General features: G+C 45.6%; 5 protein-coding genes across 5 annotated transcripts; 3 read left to right on the forward strand and 2 right to left on the reverse strand.

Moving 5' to 3' along the window:
- Nucleotides 1-2,049: 2,049 nt before the first annotated feature.
- F5Y00DRAFT_268702 (dipeptidyl peptidase III) lies at nucleotides 2,050-4,470 on the forward strand (the record flags this gene model as incomplete). The annotated part of the gene is made up of 9 exons (XM_048012307.1): nucleotides 2,050-2,144; nucleotides 2,213-2,414; nucleotides 2,464-2,566; nucleotides 2,639-3,241; nucleotides 3,293-3,342; nucleotides 3,401-3,836; nucleotides 3,887-3,960; nucleotides 4,010-4,033; nucleotides 4,084-4,470. The coding sequence occupies 9 exons, from the start codon at nucleotides 2,050-2,052 to the stop codon at nucleotides 4,468-4,470; spliced, it is 1,974 nt and encodes a 657-aa protein (XP_047865858.1).
- A 1,243-nt stretch (nucleotides 4,471-5,713) lies between these two features.
- F5Y00DRAFT_234193 (D-galacturonic acid reductase) lies at nucleotides 5,714-7,786 on the reverse strand. Its single transcript, XM_048007403.1, has 4 exons — nucleotides 7,675-7,786; nucleotides 7,360-7,618; nucleotides 7,131-7,293; nucleotides 5,714-7,055 (listed from the first exon to the last, which is right to left on the reverse strand). The coding sequence occupies exons 2-4, from the start codon at nucleotides 7,426-7,428 to the stop codon at nucleotides 5,992-5,994; spliced, it is 1,296 nt and encodes a 431-aa protein (XP_047865859.1). The 5' UTR covers nucleotides 7,429-7,618; nucleotides 7,675-7,786; the 3' UTR covers nucleotides 5,714-5,991.
- Nucleotides 7,787-9,814: 2,028 nt separating this feature from the next.
- F5Y00DRAFT_46124 (aldolase) lies at nucleotides 9,815-11,368 on the forward strand. The gene has a single exon (XM_048013693.1). It carries the CDS (start codon nucleotides 10,369-10,371, stop codon nucleotides 11,353-11,355), a length of 987 nt encoding a protein of 328 aa, XP_047865860.1. The 5' UTR covers nucleotides 9,815-10,368; the 3' UTR covers nucleotides 11,356-11,368.
- A 1,533-nt stretch (nucleotides 11,369-12,901) lies between these two features.
- Nucleotides 12,902-14,874, reverse strand: F5Y00DRAFT_46143 (FAD dependent oxidoreductase). The gene is made up of 3 exons (XM_048013694.1): nucleotides 14,854-14,874; nucleotides 14,622-14,785; nucleotides 12,902-14,388 (listed from the first exon to the last, which is right to left on the reverse strand). Exons 2-3 carry the CDS (start codon nucleotides 14,662-14,664, stop codon nucleotides 13,091-13,093), a joined length of 1,341 nt encoding a protein of 446 aa, XP_047865861.1. The 5' UTR covers nucleotides 14,665-14,785; nucleotides 14,854-14,874; the 3' UTR covers nucleotides 12,902-13,090.
- An 878-nt stretch (nucleotides 14,875-15,752) lies between these two features.
- F5Y00DRAFT_261040 (glutathione peroxidase) lies at nucleotides 15,753-16,345 on the forward strand (the record flags this gene model as incomplete). Its single annotated transcript, XM_048011127.1, has 2 exons — nucleotides 15,753-15,795; nucleotides 15,879-16,345. The coding sequence occupies 2 exons, from the start codon at nucleotides 15,753-15,755 to the stop codon at nucleotides 16,343-16,345; spliced, it is 510 nt and encodes a 169-aa protein (XP_047865862.1).
- Nucleotides 16,346-18,369: the final 2,024 nt, after the last annotated feature.

Raw genomic sequence — 18,369 nt, forward strand, 5'->3', positions numbered from 1 at the left:
TTCCTCCGATCGATAAGCCATGTCCACGGGTGCTTATCGCCGAAACTTTCCTAACATCCCAGCATCCTTCTGCCCTACGGCAACGCTAAAGCTGATTTCAGTTAGGTCTTCTTAGTCCTGCATCTTACAAAGAATGCACCAAGCCAAGAGAAGGCAAAGAAGGATTCTCAGCGTTCATTATCCATCCATTATCCATGGCAGCTTATGGACAAACTTTCGTTCCTGACCTGACCTGACGATCAATCAACCCTAGTTCCCCAGAAACCTCCTCTGGTCCGGTCGAATGAACGGGTTGCTTCTAACGGGGTCAGCGCCATGGTGAGTCTTCGGATCTCAGGATGAGTTCAGGTTCAAGTTTGTTGGGTGACAAGTTAAGAATAAGTTATCGCAAAAGTTATCGCAAAGTTATCCCAAATCACCGCGTGAAAATCCAGTATGCCAACATCCCTCATTGTGGTTTGTTGTATTGACTGTAGAAAGCTGTAAGATAGATTCCCGACCGAGTGACATGGTCGGCTGGGTATATATACAAGATTGATTGATTGATTAAATAAGCCGGGGCTGATGTCAATCCTTCCTATAATAATCAATAGGAATTGTCAGTATCCATTCGATACAATAGTTTGTTGAGAGGTACGGAGCGGAAACCCGTTGGGAGAAGAGCGCTGCCAGCAGCCTCTGGAATAAATCTCAATGCCTACTCCAAGAATCCCCGCACATCCTCTTGCATTAAATGTATCGGACTTTATATCGGACTCAATGAATCCTCTGAGGTAGGATAAAAAACGCGGTAAACTCACCAGGACAAGATATTAAACTATAGGTACGCAGTGATATTTTGAAGCTTCCCTTTAATAAGTCTAATTTTTAAAGAATTAAGTTTAAGGAGCTTGCTTTTTTTAATGCTACGCGGCTGGTTCATATATCAAGCAGTCCATGTTACATTCCCCAAGAACCTCTTGGCGGGGGCCCCGTGTGTCCTCGGCAAAATACAACCGTCCCCAAGTCTCACGAGCAATGCATATTACATACGACATGCGTACGATCCTCGAGCGGTTAACGGCAAATTAGCCATAACATATAGCACGGTATAAGGTGATTTAATATATACACAACGGCATATGCCTGTAGAACGTAGTCGTTGATCCGGTTATAACTTACGAGGGGGTGAAACCCCCTTTTATATTTTAAAAAGTTTTATCTGCTGACATGTGAACGTAAATGGCGATTAAAGAGGAAATAGGTGAGCACCAGTACAATCTGATAAGACCATCGCTGAGCTTCTCAATCCATTCGACGGTGCATATATTGCATTAGCATACAATATGTCTTGAATATTTTAATTTGGTTCGTAAGACAGGCTACAAGTTATTCAACCGATGAATTACAGCCGTCATAGCCATACTGCACCCAAGAGGGATATGTAACTAAAATATTCCCATCCGGCCTCCACTGGAGTACCTATGTTTTCTACTGGTATTAAAAATAGGTAAGGTGTTCCTATAATCCGTGATGCTAATCATTAAGCTTTGAGAAATCATCACGTTGTTCGTCATTAGCTAAAATCTAACTAACATAATTTCATAGACGTAACCGGAACTATTACAGAATACAACAAATTCTCGATGAATGAGCATAGACTTCCCCAGAAACCAAATAGACGAAGACTAAAGGCTAAAAGTCTTATATAACTAACTAGTTTCGGAGTTTCTATTAGTTACGTAACACTTTAGTACTTATAACTAGTGGTTAAAGACTACTGAACACAAGTAATATCGACAACTTCTTATAAGTATTTCTAACATAGTTATGCGTTCTTATACCGAGTAGTACGTTATCGTCAAGTGACACTGCAGATAAGTCTATGTACCTAATGTTTGTAGATTGTACTACCGAATCTGCAGTGATTGTCTGACCCCGCCCTTCTCTTTCCAAGCCACTGAGTTCATATTATGATTGAACCTTATATTTTAAAGGTTCTTCTATATTCGATTTCTATAATCTGATACAGTAAGGGCTGCTGTAGGAGAGAGTATCCAAGGGAAGACCATGGCTACTCGTGTGCAAATCTATAAGTTAGGCGTTAAGCCACTATTTGATCGTCTATCCGAAAAAGAGAAACTTTATAGTCACTACTTATCAAGGTCAATTAGTCGCAACCTTCACTTCATCCAACGGTATGCTTATTGTTGATACTAATGGCTAATCCTAGGGCAGCATGGTCCGGCGCAAGAATTATTCTCCGCCAAGTCTCCCCAGAGTCTCTTGGGATCTTTGAATTTATAATGGAACTTCACAGATCATGCGGTGGCGACTGGAATCAATTTTCAAAGGATGATGGAGTAGCTGTAAAGGACCTCGAAGCATTCCTCGAATTTGCGGCTACTTTCCTGTCCAACATCGGGAACTATTACGTAGGCTGTTCCCAAATCTCAAGATAGATAGGCAACTAAGTTATTAAAGGGGTCAGGAGATCAGAAGTTCATTCCTCGGTTACGCCCCGGTACAATAGAGAAACTTGCCTCTCGATCACCTAAACTCTTAGGACTCTATAGGAACATACAGGGTCCTATCATGACAATGCCGCCTGTCACCCTTGGATATCCCAGCACATTGGCCTAAAGCTCTTATTATCCAGGAGATTCAATGAGCAAAGTAGAAATTGCTCTCGTTTCGAGGCATATGGATGCCCATTCCATACTACCCGAGAATACTAGGGTACGGAAAACTGGTGAAACTTCGTTCGAGGTCCTTCAGGCTTCAATCATATCAACGGACCAAACAGAGCCCTTAGATATTACGAACTCATCCGCTAGCGTAAGGCTAGTCCGTGGTGATCATGCCGAATACCTAAAAAATATTTGCGAAAATCTGTCAAGAGCTACGGAGTACGCTGCGAACGATACCCAGAAGAAATTCCTAACTCAATACATTGAAAGCTTCCAAACCGGTAACCTTGAGGTGTATCGGGATTCTCAACGGACGTGGATCGCGGATAAAGCACCCAAAGTTGAGAATATCTTCGGCTTTGTGGAGCCGTATCGAGACCCAACTGGTATTCGCGCTGAGTTCGAAGGTTTGGTTGCGATCGCTGATGCCAATGAGACGAAGCTCTTGTCGAAATTGGTCGAGAACTCTGATAAATTTATTCGGCGACTACCTTGGGCGGCCGCTGAGAACAATGGAAAGGGGCTATTCGAAAAATCTCTCTTTGAAGCGCCCGATTTCTCTAGCATTCATGGTAGGGATTATCTACTTCACCCTTAGTCATATTGAAACCTAACAGCTACAGCACTCGCATACTGTTCGAGTATTATTTTCCCAGGAATCAACCTTCCCAACGTAGGCTTTTCCTCGCCAGTTTCTAGCCCGCATTCGCTAAAGTTTTAATTCTCAACAGTATAACGATATCCGTCAAGATGTGGGATTCAAAAATGTCATCATCGCAAATTGTATGATAGCTGAAAGTACTGCGATGCAATGGCCGTTCATCGACGACTCTGAAGTGGAGGTATTTAGGAAACACAAGTACCCCGCGTACTACTGGTGGGTTGTACTTCACGAGCTGTTAGGTCACGGTACAGGTAAGATGATGATTGAAGAAGCTACTAACAAGTTTAACTTCGATCCCAAGAACCCGCCGATCAACCCTCTTGACGGGCAACCTATAAGAACTTGGTACAAACCAGGTCAAACATGGACCGGCCAATTCGGAGACTTAGCAACGACACTAGATGAGTGTAGAGCCGAGCTTGTGGGGGCTTACCTCATGGACGATCCAGAACTGTTGGCTCTCTTCGGCTTTACGGATGAATCAACTATTCGATCCGGCGATTGTAGATATACCCATACCTGCTTTTCTAAGTTAACTACTGACATCATCAAGTAACCTATAATCTCTACCAACAGCTCGGGGTTGATGGTCTTCGAGCCCTCTCTAATTATAATGTCGATGGCATGGTAAGTTATTAATGCGGCAGAGAGGTTCTTCGTTAACTTGAATTTGCAGAAATGGGGACAAGCTCATAGCCGGGTATGAGGATAGCTGTAATTTAACCTTAGGAGAAAGCTGATATGCTACAGGCTCATTTTGCTATACTTAAATGCTTGCTCAGGCACGGCCATGGATGCATCGATATCCATCACAACACGGATACTAGACAACTAAGAGTACTAGTTGATAGATCGAGGATAGTGAGTCACGGAAAGAAAGCGCTTGGCGAGATGCTATTGCGCCTTCACATATATCGCTGTACCGCCAATGTGAAGGAATGTAGGGAATACTATGAAGAACTGTCTCATGTGGACGGGAAATATCTGAAGCCGAGAAAAACGGTTATTCAAAACAAGCCACCTCCTTTATTGAATGTACAAGCCAATACTTTTATCGAGGAGGGAATAGTTGTGTTGAGAGAATATGAACCCACCATTGAGGGTATCATTAAGAGCTGGTATGAGCGCGGGGTTTAATTCAATATAAAAAGAGCATGTAGAAGTAGTAGTGTTGTGAAGATACCGCGAGCTAGTTTGCCGTGGGTTTATTCCTGGGCGAATCTGTATGATAGCTTCATATGGTTTGCTTACAACAATTATAGTAATAGAGATATAGAAATTTCTTTAGCTACATAAAATAGACTACGACAGCTATAAATTAGTGGGAGATATTCAACGAGCGAGTGTCTCGTCCGTAGCTCTAGAATTGAAACCACGCATATTTTGGTGGATGATAGAGACCGACTTCGGGGATAGCACTGCCACCAAGTCCTATATTACGTGAAATAGACCGTATTGTAGACTGCGCTGATTAATGAGAAGATGGAGGAATTAGTGGTTACTATGTAGTGGTTGGTCTATTCCGCTATTTTTCGCAGATGATCCAGTCTAGATCAGTCAAGATATCCCGATACAATCACCCGACTCCTTTCTCAGGACTTCCCGATACTTGGGGCAAAGATTAAAGGGATGATTATATCTCTATGAGTGATGTATTAGGTATCTCACGGGGTACATTAGATATGAGGTATCGCAGTTGAACTAGCTGACTGATGTGGGTTTGTGCTGGTCGTCACTCATGATATGACTATTCAAGAAAGATTTAATAGGGATTTGCAAGAGAAAAGTTAGATTAGATGGCCCATACATTGCTTCCAGTTGGAATAATCTGGCAATTGCGGACACTGGGATAGAAAGACTAGAGTCATTCTACACGCTATCAGCCGATGGAAATCCGGCTCCTTACTTGAAGTAATAGAATCGGCAAAACATACAGTAAACCGGCCAGCTTGCTACCCTCGGGAGCTTTCAGGTGGCCAATGGAAGACCTGCGACTTAGTTTACGATGTAACGTGTATCTTGTACCTTTAGAGATATCCTGCCTTAGCATGTAAGTGTCGAATCTCCAATTCCAAACCTGAGCGTTCCCGCTAGCTGATCTCACCGAAGCGAGTTTCTAAGGCAATTGGCAGATACCTCGGAGTCTCTAAACTGATATCAAGGCCAGCTTGCTTATGGCATGTACAAAATGCAAGTCTTATACTTAGAAATAGGAACGGTAGTAGAGAGCTGTGCTTGTAAAGAACGGGCTTTGGAAACCAGGGGGCATTTGCGACCGGAAGATAGGGAACAGCCCCTTCAAAGACAGTATATATGACCTAATCATATTGAAATATTAGAGATATTGCCAAAGGCCTAGATAAATTAGCCTGGAAATACGGCCGAATTTAGGGAAAAGGGTGATCGCTGAAGGCATGATAATTATGGGGCGATATACCCCTATATTTGTTTCGATCGGACAGATTAGGTACCTCTTTACCTTTCTTTCCGCTGAGAAAAAAGACGACGAAAAACAAACATTACGGCCAGTCTCCCATAATCAACTTTGAATACCAACTCAATTGTATTGATGAGCATAGGTGAAGACTATTGAATTCCATTGCCCGAATAGGAAGATCCTAAGACCCAGCGCCGAGATACTATCCCATAGTCAAGGTTTTATACCAATTTCCAGAAGCCGTCCTTGATTTCAACCTTAATCTCCCTGTCCTCATCTATACTGCGCCGACCGGCCTCTAGGATGGCCGTCGTCGCAATTGTGTTGTTTAGAGTCGGAAGTCCTCTCGCATCCAGGTCAGCAGGCTTGAGCGCCCCTGAGTTCAGCGCTCGGCATCCGTCTACAAACTTCTCGAAGGAGATATAGCCGTATCCGGTCTGGCCTCCGAAGTTGCCCTCTTCGTCGGGTGCGTATTTCATATAGAATGGGTTGTACCACATAAGCTGACCGGCACTATCGTCCGCGACGTCGTACCCACGCTTAGCCTGATTAATACGAACCTCGCCACTCGATCCCATGTAGTGGAAGTATTGGTTGGAGTGCACGCCGGCCTTTTGCGGTGCAGTCCACGACGCTGTGTAAACCCCCGTGGCAACTTTGCTCGTGTCACCTTGTTTCTGCCAGGTAACCATAACCGTGATGGTGTCCTCGGTGGCCTCATTGCATCCGAGACTAGTAGCAATACCTTTCGCGGCTGAGGCCGTGACCTTTATTGGAACAAACCCTTGTTGTGAAACCATCGAGTCGCAAATATCTATGTGGTGGCTGTTAAGATAGTACGAGATATCCGAGTCGACACCAGCCCACGCCTTGAAGGTTTCTAGTTGAGACTTTGGCTGAGACATGTAACTATAGAAATAGTTGAAGTCGCCGAGCTTCTGCGCCTTGTATCTGGCGTCTGAGTATGCTGGATCGAATCGCTTATGATGCTCGATGTAAACATATACATTGTGCTTCTTAGCAGCCTCTATTAGGGCTTGGTGGTGTTCTAATGTCTTCACAGCAGGCTTGGTTATCAAGACATGTATTCCGCGCTCAATTGCGTATAGAGCGATTGGATAGTGCGTCGTATCCGGGGTGAATATAGTAATGGCGTCACCTGGTTTCAAGGCATCAATAGCAGCTTTGTAAGCATCGGGGTCCTTGACGTCGTTCGGCGGGTAGGAGTCGAAAGAGCAGTCCAAGCCATTGTAGATCTTAGAGATATTGGTATCGAGATGTTGTCCTACTCATATTAGTGTCCATTCACCTTATTGGTAGCCCCTTTACGCCCAGCCTAGGATTAAAGAAGTCATCTCACTAATAGCTGGGAATTTCGTCCCATTTGTTCCCACCATGCTCAGTTTAGCCACCTTTCCCCTCCTTCGGAGATCAAATAGAGTCAAGCCGACGACTCCCACCTTCTTATCCGACCCTGAGGCACCACCACCGACAAACCCAGTGGTATATTCGCCTGTTCCGACCTTATGGCACGTCAGTTTAGAGCAAAGATCTGCTAAGCATATGCCATATGCTATAGTGATACGCACCATCAACACATTTAGTGGCGAAGGGGAGTTTGTCGGTACAATAGCCGACTTGATTACTTCTGCTGCCATTTTGGTGGTTTGTCCTGTAAGTCGAAGGGAATTGAATAAAGGCAGTTATAACGGACCCGAGGATCCAAGGAAACCTTAGGAGAGCCGAGTAAAACAAGAATATAGATCAAGATGAGAAGGGGCAGATTCTTGTATAATTCACGTAGTCTTATAACGTATTCTTATAAAGTCGGGTTCATGTAACTACCTCCTGTTTTGGTATCTTATCTTAGTTACGAATGTCTTGTTAAGCTTAAGGTACCATACCCCTTACCCCGACCTGGAGAGAAATCATAGACGGAAAAATTGAGGGGCAGTTGGAGAAATAAATAAAAGGTTCCGACGTAGTGCTAGTACCTTAGGTAGGTATGTAACCGGTGGAGATGACAAGATGTATCAAGGTAAGCATAAATAAGAAGGGAAGGCCGTCATTGCAGGATATTGATCATGCTTCTTTACAGGTATGTATAAAAGGTAAAGAAGGAAGTAAACTGCACTTGCACAGATATATCATTGTATAATCTACCGCCTGAATAGTTCATTGTGTATAGATAAATTGAGTATACTCAATTATGGAAAATCAACAAGTATGAAGTAGATGTGAGAGGTCAATCTCTTTCTAAATTACCTAACCTAAATCAAACACGTGTAGAAAATTGAGTGAACATTAAAAGGTTATCGTTAAGAGGCTTTTTAACCTTCCAATTGTAAGAATTGGAGCAAATCCTATTTCATATCGCATACTCTATCTGATAATACCTTAGGTACCTAACTTAAAGGTACCCCGCCCCCACTCGCTTGGCGGCACGAGCAAGAGCCCCGCCTCCCCCACTAAACAATTGCCCACCGGCTACCTGAAATTTGATTGCCCCGCGTTTGGTGGGGCAACTTCCTTTCAAAACAGGAGACCAGCGGGCGTCGGTCCATCATTGGCAGATTCAGCGAAATGTCACGTCCTACCAAACTTATCCTCTTTTCAATATCCTCTTTTCAAACTCAACAATCGAGAGAACAGTACATAATCCGGTTAAATACAATAGACCGCATTTCTTAAAAAGCAGGGGAAAAGTACGAAAGGATATAGACAAAGATCCGTAAGGTACACAGAGTCGCATTCCTTACATCGTTGCATCACACAAAGATCACTAACGACAGCAAACGTGGTTTCTGGAATATTGCCCGAGAATGTGGGAGAGATAGAAGCTTTCTAGCGTCAGTTTTAGCGTCAGTCTTGGCTAAATCGAAGCCTTCTGCTACCTCTTTACTGGAGGAAAAACTACTAATATGATTATTCCGTCGTATCTATACCACATTCAGCCTGGCCTGCAGCAGAAGAAGCCAAATCGAGTACATGTAAGTGGTTACCCCTGGAAGTCAGATAATAGAAATCAGCAGTTTTACTTTTGAACTGCTTGTTCATCCAACAGACCAACAGGCCACCTACCTCATATTACATGCTGGTCAGATCAGTGGCCTTTAGTCCGAGGGGACCGTCCAACGGCCTATTCGCTTACACACCTAGGTTAGGTACGCATAGGTACCTACCCTGTACAAAGTACCCATTTGCTCATCTCAGGAACCTATTCAACCCTACCCATGTTCTGGATCTGGAGACGACTTCGTACGCTCCACAAGGTTACCCTCCAACGATCCCTCAGTCTTGCCAAGTGGACGGCATACCTCGACTCATCTCTACCTGTCGTCTTCTCCAAACCCTCGAAGCTCTCTTCCGGGGCTTTCCTTTGGAGGGTCACAAGACGAGTTGGCCAACACGAATGACGTCTTCATCAACTATGCTATGTCAGCTCTCAAGCATAACCACGATCACTTCGACAACTCATCATCTTTCGTAACTCCTTTTTGGTTTCAGTTTTATTTCTCTCCTTCTTTTTCCGCGCGCAAGACACGGCTTTCTCGGCTCCCCTAGCTACATGTAATCATGTGCTTTTGGTACGTTTGGTGACGGCAATGCTCCTCATCAACCACCCCCCAATTTCTACCGGGTCCTGATCGACCCTACTGCAGATCCTCTCGATTCCCATCAGCCCAGTTTCTAAACCCATTTGGACATGTTGCTTAGGTATAGCCAATCATAGCATGGCTATAAATGCCACCGCAGCTAATCTCGCACAACATGAAGTTACCTAGCTGTCTCTCAACTTATTCTTTGCATGAGCAGCTGCCGAATAGGGCGCAACCTTTCTTCAAGGAAGAATTCAACCGTCTTTAGTTCCTTGTCTTTTCCCTATGTTCCCAATTGCATTTTTGTGAGCCATGCGGCCGAAATTCGTTGGGTAGCTTCATAACAGCCCGACGAGTTTTATGTGTGGAACTGTATAATTCATGGCTGTGGATTATCTGCATGACTCCCATGATCTATTTACGATATATTACCTTCGATATAACCCCGAGGCGCGTATGACCCTCCTGTCCTAGGGACGCTGAAGAATTCGGCTCATCCACAATCCACTTCGTGGCTTTTCGATCCCGTAGACATGGGCTCTTTTACTACTCCGTATCAGTCCGTTTCCATTAGCTCCTTTTTTTCTAAGGGGCATCTCGGGTCCAAGAGGCAACCAGTGTCGCCTTCTTCGGACCAATGTCGTTGCGAGCAAAACACTAGGAGCTAATAAGACGTTGCTGACCCACACCCCACAAGGTATTGCATGCAACTTAAAGGATAGAAGTCATTATGTTACGAGAAGGAAAAAAGAGAGCATTCCGTTGTCGTCCATCGAGTACTCTTCTTCGACTGCTATAAATATAGCTACGCGTCCCCTTTTCTTTGCCGTTGTTTTTTTCTTTTCTCGGCGCCTCTTATAGTGGTTATCCTCTCTCTCTCTCTCTCTCTCTGTCTCTCTTTCTCTAAGCTATCTATACTCGGTATATATCGGTCCGTAAATCTAGTAGCGAGATTATCATTACGCTTGCTTTTGTCTTTTGCTATTCAATCCTAAAAACATGACTGCCTCCAACAGCGCCGAGGTCAATGGTCACACGACCACGAGACGACCACTACCATGTGGTATCTATGCTCCCACTATGACCTTTTTCGATCCCGAGACCGAAGAGCTCGACATCCCTACTATCAAAAAGCACGCCGAACGTTTGGTTAAAGACGGACTAGCTGGCTTGGTTACCATGGGTTCTAACGGAGAAGCCATTCACTGTACACGTGATGAAAAGGTAGCCGTGACACGTGCCACCAGAGAAGCTCTGGATGCCGCAGGTTTCACTACAACGCCAATCATCGTCGGAGCTACGGAGGGTAGCGTAAAGGGGACCATCGAACTCTGCAAGGAGTCTGCAGCAGCTGGCGGGGATTACGTATTGCTACTGCCCCCAAGCTACTTTCGTGCGCAAATGGACGAGGAGGCTATAGTCGGTTATTTTACCGCTGTGGCAGACGGGAGTCCGTTACCAATTGTCTTATACAACTACCCCGGCGCAGTTGCCGGTATCGACATGGACTCGGATCTTCTCATCAAGCTCGCCGAACACCCCAACATCATTGGAACAAAGTTCACATGCGGCAGCACCGGCAAACTTACTCGTGTAGCACTGGCTACCAACGCGAAAACCCCTACCTCGGAAGGTAGCGGATATATGGCATTCGGCGGCATATGCGACTTCACAGTCCAGACATTGGTATCGGGAGGAAGCGGAATCATCGCAGGCGGTGCAAATGTCATGCCCAAGCTTTGCGTTAAAGTGTGGAATCTATACGTCGAGGGGAAGATAGACGAGGCCATTGCGTTGCAGAAAGTACTCTCACGGGGTGACTGGTTCTTGACCAAGGCGGCGATCGCGGGCACGAAACAAGCGATTCAGACCTATTTCGGTTACGGCGGTTACCCTCGGCGTCCGCTCAAGCGCCTCGAAAAGGCCAAAATCGAGTCCATAGCGGAGGGAATAAGGGAAGCGATGGAAGTCGAAAAGTCATTGTAATGACAGGAAACGGGTTACCGGGATCTTAGTCTGAAACCCGCAGGGACTGGCTATATTCCGTCGATATTAGCCGCGTGGCCGTTGGTCCCCTATTCTTGGGGGGTGCGGGGTTTGAATCCCGGGGTGACGGATGAGGCTCTTGGAGGGTTGAATTCCTAATTCTCTCTCGGCCGACTAGGCCACTGACCACTGACGTAGGTGCCATTACACGTACGCACACATGAAAAACACATGATACGTTTCACGGAACTTAACGTCTCTCTATGCCGCTTTTTCGGACATTGATCAAAGCCCTGGGAACGTTCGTTAGTCATAACGATGCTCTGTTTCTGATGAAGAACCACTGGCTCCCTCCATATTTACTAGGTATTTAGCAACCGTGCCCTATCGCTAAACGGAGAGGAAGAAAGCAGCTGGTGGTGACCAGCTGATTGATCCTCCTCTTGTCCTGCTACTACTAGCTACAAGTCGGTCTCGTTGGCCGTATGGCCAAGCAAGACGTCTCTACTATGTCTTCGTTAGCATAGCAAATGCAATATCAAACACATTAAACTGTCATTATAACAAGCGTCTTCAGCGAGGAGATGGGATAAGCATAAATCTACCGTACATGCGACCGAGGTCCATTGGACTACCATTTTGAAAGCGGGAAGTAGAAAGCTCACATGTCACATCACATTTTCCAATTCCCATGGAACTTTGTAAACGCCGCCTACGTATGGTACGTATTAGCCTCGGGGTGGAGGGGCATAATCTGCGTAGCATCTTGCATCTCTCGCTAGGACGTATGGCATGTGCGCACGTATCGCATATATTATTCGTAGAGTGACGTATGACACTGACACCCCCCCCTAGCTCAGCTTTTATTTTTCCCGGGGTCCTCATCCCTTCATGCGCCTAGGGTCCTAAGGGTCCTCGGGGCGAGTAAGGAGTAAGGGGGGAGGAGGAGCTAAGGTTGCATGTATTTTGGGCACCACGCGCGATATAGCTCGCAAGGCATTAATCCCTGGGAACGTCACCTACCCCACGGGGGTTATTGTTGTTTTTTTCCCACGATAGGTACGAGAGGGGGGTCCTCCCCTGCGCTCCCCGCGTTGCCAGCTTGTCCAGGTGTACAATACATGTACCTCCTTTCGCGGCTCGGTCCGTCCCCTTTCGTCTAGATAAGGTTGGTCATCTGCCCCCCCTATTATGTGTCTTTCGTCTTGGCGGCGACGGCGGCAACCAAGTAAAAGTAAAAGTAAAATAATAATGGTCTCTTCAATATCGGGGTGTTGAGGGTGCTACACGCGCGGAGCTCCAATAATACGTACGTGACCTTTCCTCCGGGTCCTAGGTCGGGAATACATACATACATTTTCCCCCCTCTCCCCTCCTCCAAACCCCACACATGCAAGCGAGATAAGCTACCTAAGCATGGTGTACGTCTTAGAGTCGTTCAGCCTCTCCCAATATATGGTGTGTAGGTAGGTAGGTATGTACCTGATTCGACGTATCATGCGGGATATGTACCAATGTTATTCCTCCCATTAGTCTCTCGCTTCGTGCTGGTCCCTACACACATCCACACACCTGCTTCCACGCACGAGCCCAGGGACGAGGGGAACACAAACCCCTCCCCCTCAACCCCAATGCCATCATCCCACGCGTCTTGTCGTCATAGTCGTCCCACGTGTTTCTTTTCAAGTTGTTCTATTGATATTTTCCTCTTTCCTTTATATCCCGTGCCGCCCTATCATACTTTGAATTTCCTCGGATCCAGCTCCGCAATATCAGCACTCCTAGCCTCTCCGTCAAAGATAAACTCGCTCATGAGCTTGCCTGTCGCCGGGCCATTCTGAATTCCCCAGCAAGTATGACCCGACGCTATCCATAGCCGGTGAACCGAGGTGCCGCCGATGAGCGGCGCGCTCTCCTTGCCAAAGCGCATGTGCCGTGGTAGGTAACAAGCTTGTTTTGCAGCAATAGACGCAGAGCCGAGCAAGGGACTCACAGTACCAATATACGAGATAAGATCGTCACACTGCGATTCGTCGCATTCGACCTGGTCGGCGGTTGCCGGCAACGGTATTATCGAGTCCGGCTCGCCGCACGCGTATACCTCTCCGCCCGGTCGCGCGTAGATCTCAGGGTCTACGTTGCCTTTGTGCTTCCGCTTCTCGCCCCGCGCCGCTCTGTGCGCCGGTACCCAGTCGTTCGGTAGCGAGATATCGGTGAATACAGCGTACGGGCTAACATCCGCCGCGAACACGACACTATGCGCCCTTAGACCCTCCACTTTGGTCTTTGGCCAAAGACGCCCCGTCCACGGACCCGCGGCCACTATAACGTCTGTCACACCTTCTAACGTCCGCGTCTCGCCCGTGGCACGATCTAGGTATTCAACACTCGAAACAGCCATATCGGACTTATTCAGACCGATGCTCGTAACCATACTGTTAATGCGTATTTCAGCCCCATGCTCGCGCGCCAAGTCTGCCATGGACGTTGTGAATTGGTATGGATGCACTTGAGCCGTCTCAGTGAAACCTGGCAATCCCATCTCGGCATATTCGCACACCAAACTAGCATTAATCCAGTCGAGGTCTTTAGGTAAAACGGAGTCGTGGAGTAGAGAGGTTGCCTTCTCGTCCTGTTTAGGTAACTTTTGCCATTCCACCTGGGCGTCCGCTATAAGATGGCCTTCTCCGTCTTGCTGCTTGATAACGCCACGACTAGTCCTTTTCCTCGTCTTGGTGGAGCCATTTGGAGGCTTCCTGGTCCCCACCCTCGCCGTGATTTGTCCGCATCCAAGTCGCCTATATCCCCATCTGTCGGTCCCACCGTGTTCGGCTGCGAGCTCAGCGTGAAGGCGATAGGAAAGTGGGACTAGACATGCTGGGTAAGCCCAAAGACCAAGGAGACCTCCAGCCTTCCCAGATGCAGCCGATGCTATTGATGTGGCCTCAAGAAGAGTAATGTGATGAATCGAAGGGATATAGGAAGGATGTCGGGTTAGGTAGTAGGCCGTCGTCGTGCCAATAACGCCACCACCTTAGATATCTAAATTAGTCATTAGGTACTACTATAGTATCTACGATATGCAGTATATGCAGTAGTAGTGTGCCTCTCCAACGTTGATCGTTGATCATGAACCAATTAAGCTAGGATGTATGCGTGTGTACATAGTGTGTTAAAGGGTCCAACCCAACGGCACGGATCCAAACCCGAAACTCGAAACCGTAGAAAAGTATCTAAGCAGGGTGAACAGGGTGAGACAGACTCACCTATGATCACGACATGTCGCGGTTGAGGTATACGAGTGTCCATGGTAATAAGGTATTTAATAAGGTATTTAACATGACCAGGCCAATGGTCATTCAAGCCTCAAGGACTAGGAAAGTTGATGAAAACTGGAATCAAACTTTCATAAGTGACCAGGATTCACATGCTATGTAAGGTAAGTAGGGTTACCATATGGGGAACTATATGAAGAATAGAGAATAATAAGAGTGTTACCCTCGAATAAACTCGCAGCATGTGGATTGTAGACCGTAGACTGTGGACTGTGGACTGTGGACGTGGAGCTTCTTCGGATCTACCCGTCGATTGGCAGCGGCTGCTACCGGGGTAGTATATGCAATACATTCGACAAACAAGTATTAATTCATTAACTTTTTCATTTAGGTAACTTTCATTAGGTAAAGGTTTGGTATCTGGCAAGGTGGCTTGAGCAAAGAATGGTCTAATGCTCTAGCGACGGGAAACAGGTGATGTTAATGGTTAATGTGACAATCGCTCTTTACTGATCAGACGTAGGTACCTTTACCTACCTAAGGTATTGTACCTAATTCAGAGAAGTACCTAAATCTTAACCCCGACGAGACCACCGGGAAAACAGCAGCTCCGGAATAGGAGGCCCAAGCTCCTAAAACCCCTCAATTCTATATTTGATTGGCCCCTCCAACTTGTAAGACCCGCCCGCATTGACTTCTTGCCGAGGCTTCAAACCGAAACTGTTACGTCAACTGCATGAGCTTTTGTCATCTTCAAGAACAGCTTTCAACACAGTTGCTCTCTACTACAAGGTAGCAAAAGAAAAGGAACGAATAACTTACGATATATAACAAAATAACTAACCTAGAGTATTCATGAGACAAATCATTATAAGGAACTGGTTTCCAATTCACCATTCAACCTTCAGTAATCATATCTGCAAAGTGACCTCATCACCATCATCTAGTCTGCACATACAGAAAAGAGCTTTGTCATCTATCGTCCGACTAGTGAATCTTAAATACCCCGCCAAAGAAGCTACTATCACGAGTCGCGCCATCTTAACTTCGGCTTCGTCGGCCAATCTCCCGCAACTACAAAAACCCCAAATTCCCAAAGTCAACATCAACTCAATCACCACCATGGCTTCAGCTACGACATTTTACGACTTCAAGGTCAAGGACAGTACGTAACTCATAAACTAAAACTTACACTTTATAACTTAACAACAAGAATATAAGCTAACCATTGTTATTTTATCCTAACAGAGAAGGGTGCCGAAGTACCCCTAGCCGATTACAAAGGCAAAGTTGTCCTAATTGTCAACACGGCGTCCAAGTGTGGCTTCACCCCGCAGTACGCCGGGCTCGAGAAGCTATACAAGGACATCACTGCGAAGTACCCGGATGACTTCACCATCCTCGGCTTCCCCTGCAACCAGTTCGGCGGCCAGGAGCCCGGCACCGACGACGACATCCAGAGCTTCTGTCAGGTCAACTACGGCGTTACCTTCCCCATCCTAGGCAAGACGGACGTGAACGGCGACAAGGCCGAGCCGTTGTTCGAGTGGATGAAGGCCGAGAAACCCGGCCTCCTCGGCATGAAGCGGGTCAAGTGGAACTTTGAAAAGTTCCTGATCGGCAGGGACGGCAAGGTTAAGGAGAGGTGGGCTAGCACCACGAAGCCCGAGAGCTTAGAGTCGCCCATCCTGGCGGAGCTCGAGAAGAAGGCGTAAGTCTCTGCTTGCGCTTGGAGGTCTACCTTTCTGGCGTGTTGTGGCTGTTCTATATATATGTACGTGTTAACGATTCGCCCTTAGCGTAGCTATGATATAATATGAAACGATATCTCCCTTCGAGAAAGTATGAATAAATCTGACTTAGTTACTTGCAAGTAACAATTTTGTTGTCCCTGTTTTACTAAGCGTGTAGGCGGTAGGAACCCATATATTTAGAAAATGGTTTTAGAAAATCCAGTATCTACTTATCCTTCAACACTATAACGTCCGAAGTTGTCCTAGCAGAAGCCTCTCCATAGAATACCTAACAATAGAACATGAACGTTCATGTTAGCTGAGAATTCCGTATAAGCCACAAGCCAACATTTTCCATTCTAGATATCAGGTGCCCAGGTATATATATATGAACCAATTTCCGTTTATTAAATGACCTAAACCATACTAGTCCATAAGTCTATATCTGTTCGAAGCAGTTCTACCTTCCCAATCCCGTGTCATATAATAGTGATTCCATACCATGGCCTCTCTACCACGCGGCCAGAACACTCTTGTGGTCTGGCGGTGTTATATTGGAGAACAATGGCGGAATTAATATCACTGGAATATCTCTAACATTTTTCATAAGTCCAGACATACATTTTACGTTCCCACCGGAATCGAACCAAGCTCCACGATTGTTAGCAAACAAAATAAAAATATGATGTTATACGTATTATTTTAAATACAAGTCTGTAAATTTACCATGAATGAACATATTGAGTCAATGAATGCCGTACTTTAAATATCTAAACCTGCACTTACTCTAAAGGACATACAGCTAAATAGTATTGGCCTTGAAGGTCCGGCTTGCTTGTGTCATGTATAACGAAGCACGCATCTTAGCCTCTCATTTCTTCCACGGGCTTATCAGACAGATACCAGTAACCTACCTAATTACCTACCTAGGTACCTACCTAGATACGCTCGTTACTAAGTGTTGCAAGCAAGCTGTTGTCAAGTGGCACATCTCGTTTCCCAGTTGCTAGGCATCCACGATAGACATAAGTAAGCTTTTAACAGCCCATTCTTCCATCTCTTATCAGTTGCTGCGAAACCAAAATGGCCGTGGTGTAACAGTCCTTCTGAAGTAGAGCCATGAAATAATTCCTCGAGGAGTTTTTCGTAGGGCTTGGGTTCGATTCTCTCGCAGGGCGGCAGGCAGGCCAACTGTTCAGGTCAAATGCAGATGAATCGATTCCCACGTTCCGAGCTTTTTTGTTTGTTTTTAATTTCAGTTTTGATTTGCTAATTTTTATTTTATTTCTTTTTGCTGGAAAGTTTCCATCCTTATGACTTGGTATCTCTCATTGCACATAGTGTTGTAGAGCAAAGGCTCTCTCAGCTTCTATTCATGAACATTTTCTACCTTATCTTTACTAGTCCCAATTATGGCTGGGAAATAATTAATTGGAATATTTAGTATAACCCTAACTGTCTGTCGATACCGGTTAGCTATCACTTTTGCTTATACTAAAACGACATTGCATATAGGCTGGCAACACACGGATTTTAGTAAAAAGATAACTTTGAAATGGATTTGGAGAATCGTTAAGTAAGGTATCGTCCATCAAGTAGACTAACAGCAATACAACAAATAACTAGGTTGTATTTCGTAACCTTTGTAACTATGGAGATAATTTGGATATATAGATTGTGAAAACGGGATTCAGCATGACTTCGGGTCCATCATCCTAATGCTAATAGCTCAAGGGGTAGCCAGTTCTATTTGATAATTACTCTAGCACGATACAATTATATTGTGTATGAATATCTCACGTGATAGTATCCATGTTCGTGTAGTAGTAGTTTCGCTACAACTGACGAGCTAAAGAAGCCATGAGCCCTAATAGACATTGATATATCTAATCATAAATAGGTTTATGCTGGGTATGATGCACTACTTGGTTGCTATGTTTGGTTAGTTTTTCTACCGTTGAAGACCAGCCTGTCGGTTAAGGAATTGGAAAAGCAAAGGGGTATAA

This window comes from Daldinia vernicosa (genome assembly GCF_022497035.1).
Source record: "Daldinia vernicosa strain CBS 139.73 unplaced genomic scaffold F5Y00scaffold_17, whole genome shotgun sequence".
NCBI lineage: Eukaryota > Fungi > Ascomycota > Sordariomycetes > Xylariales > Hypoxylaceae > Daldinia > Daldinia vernicosa.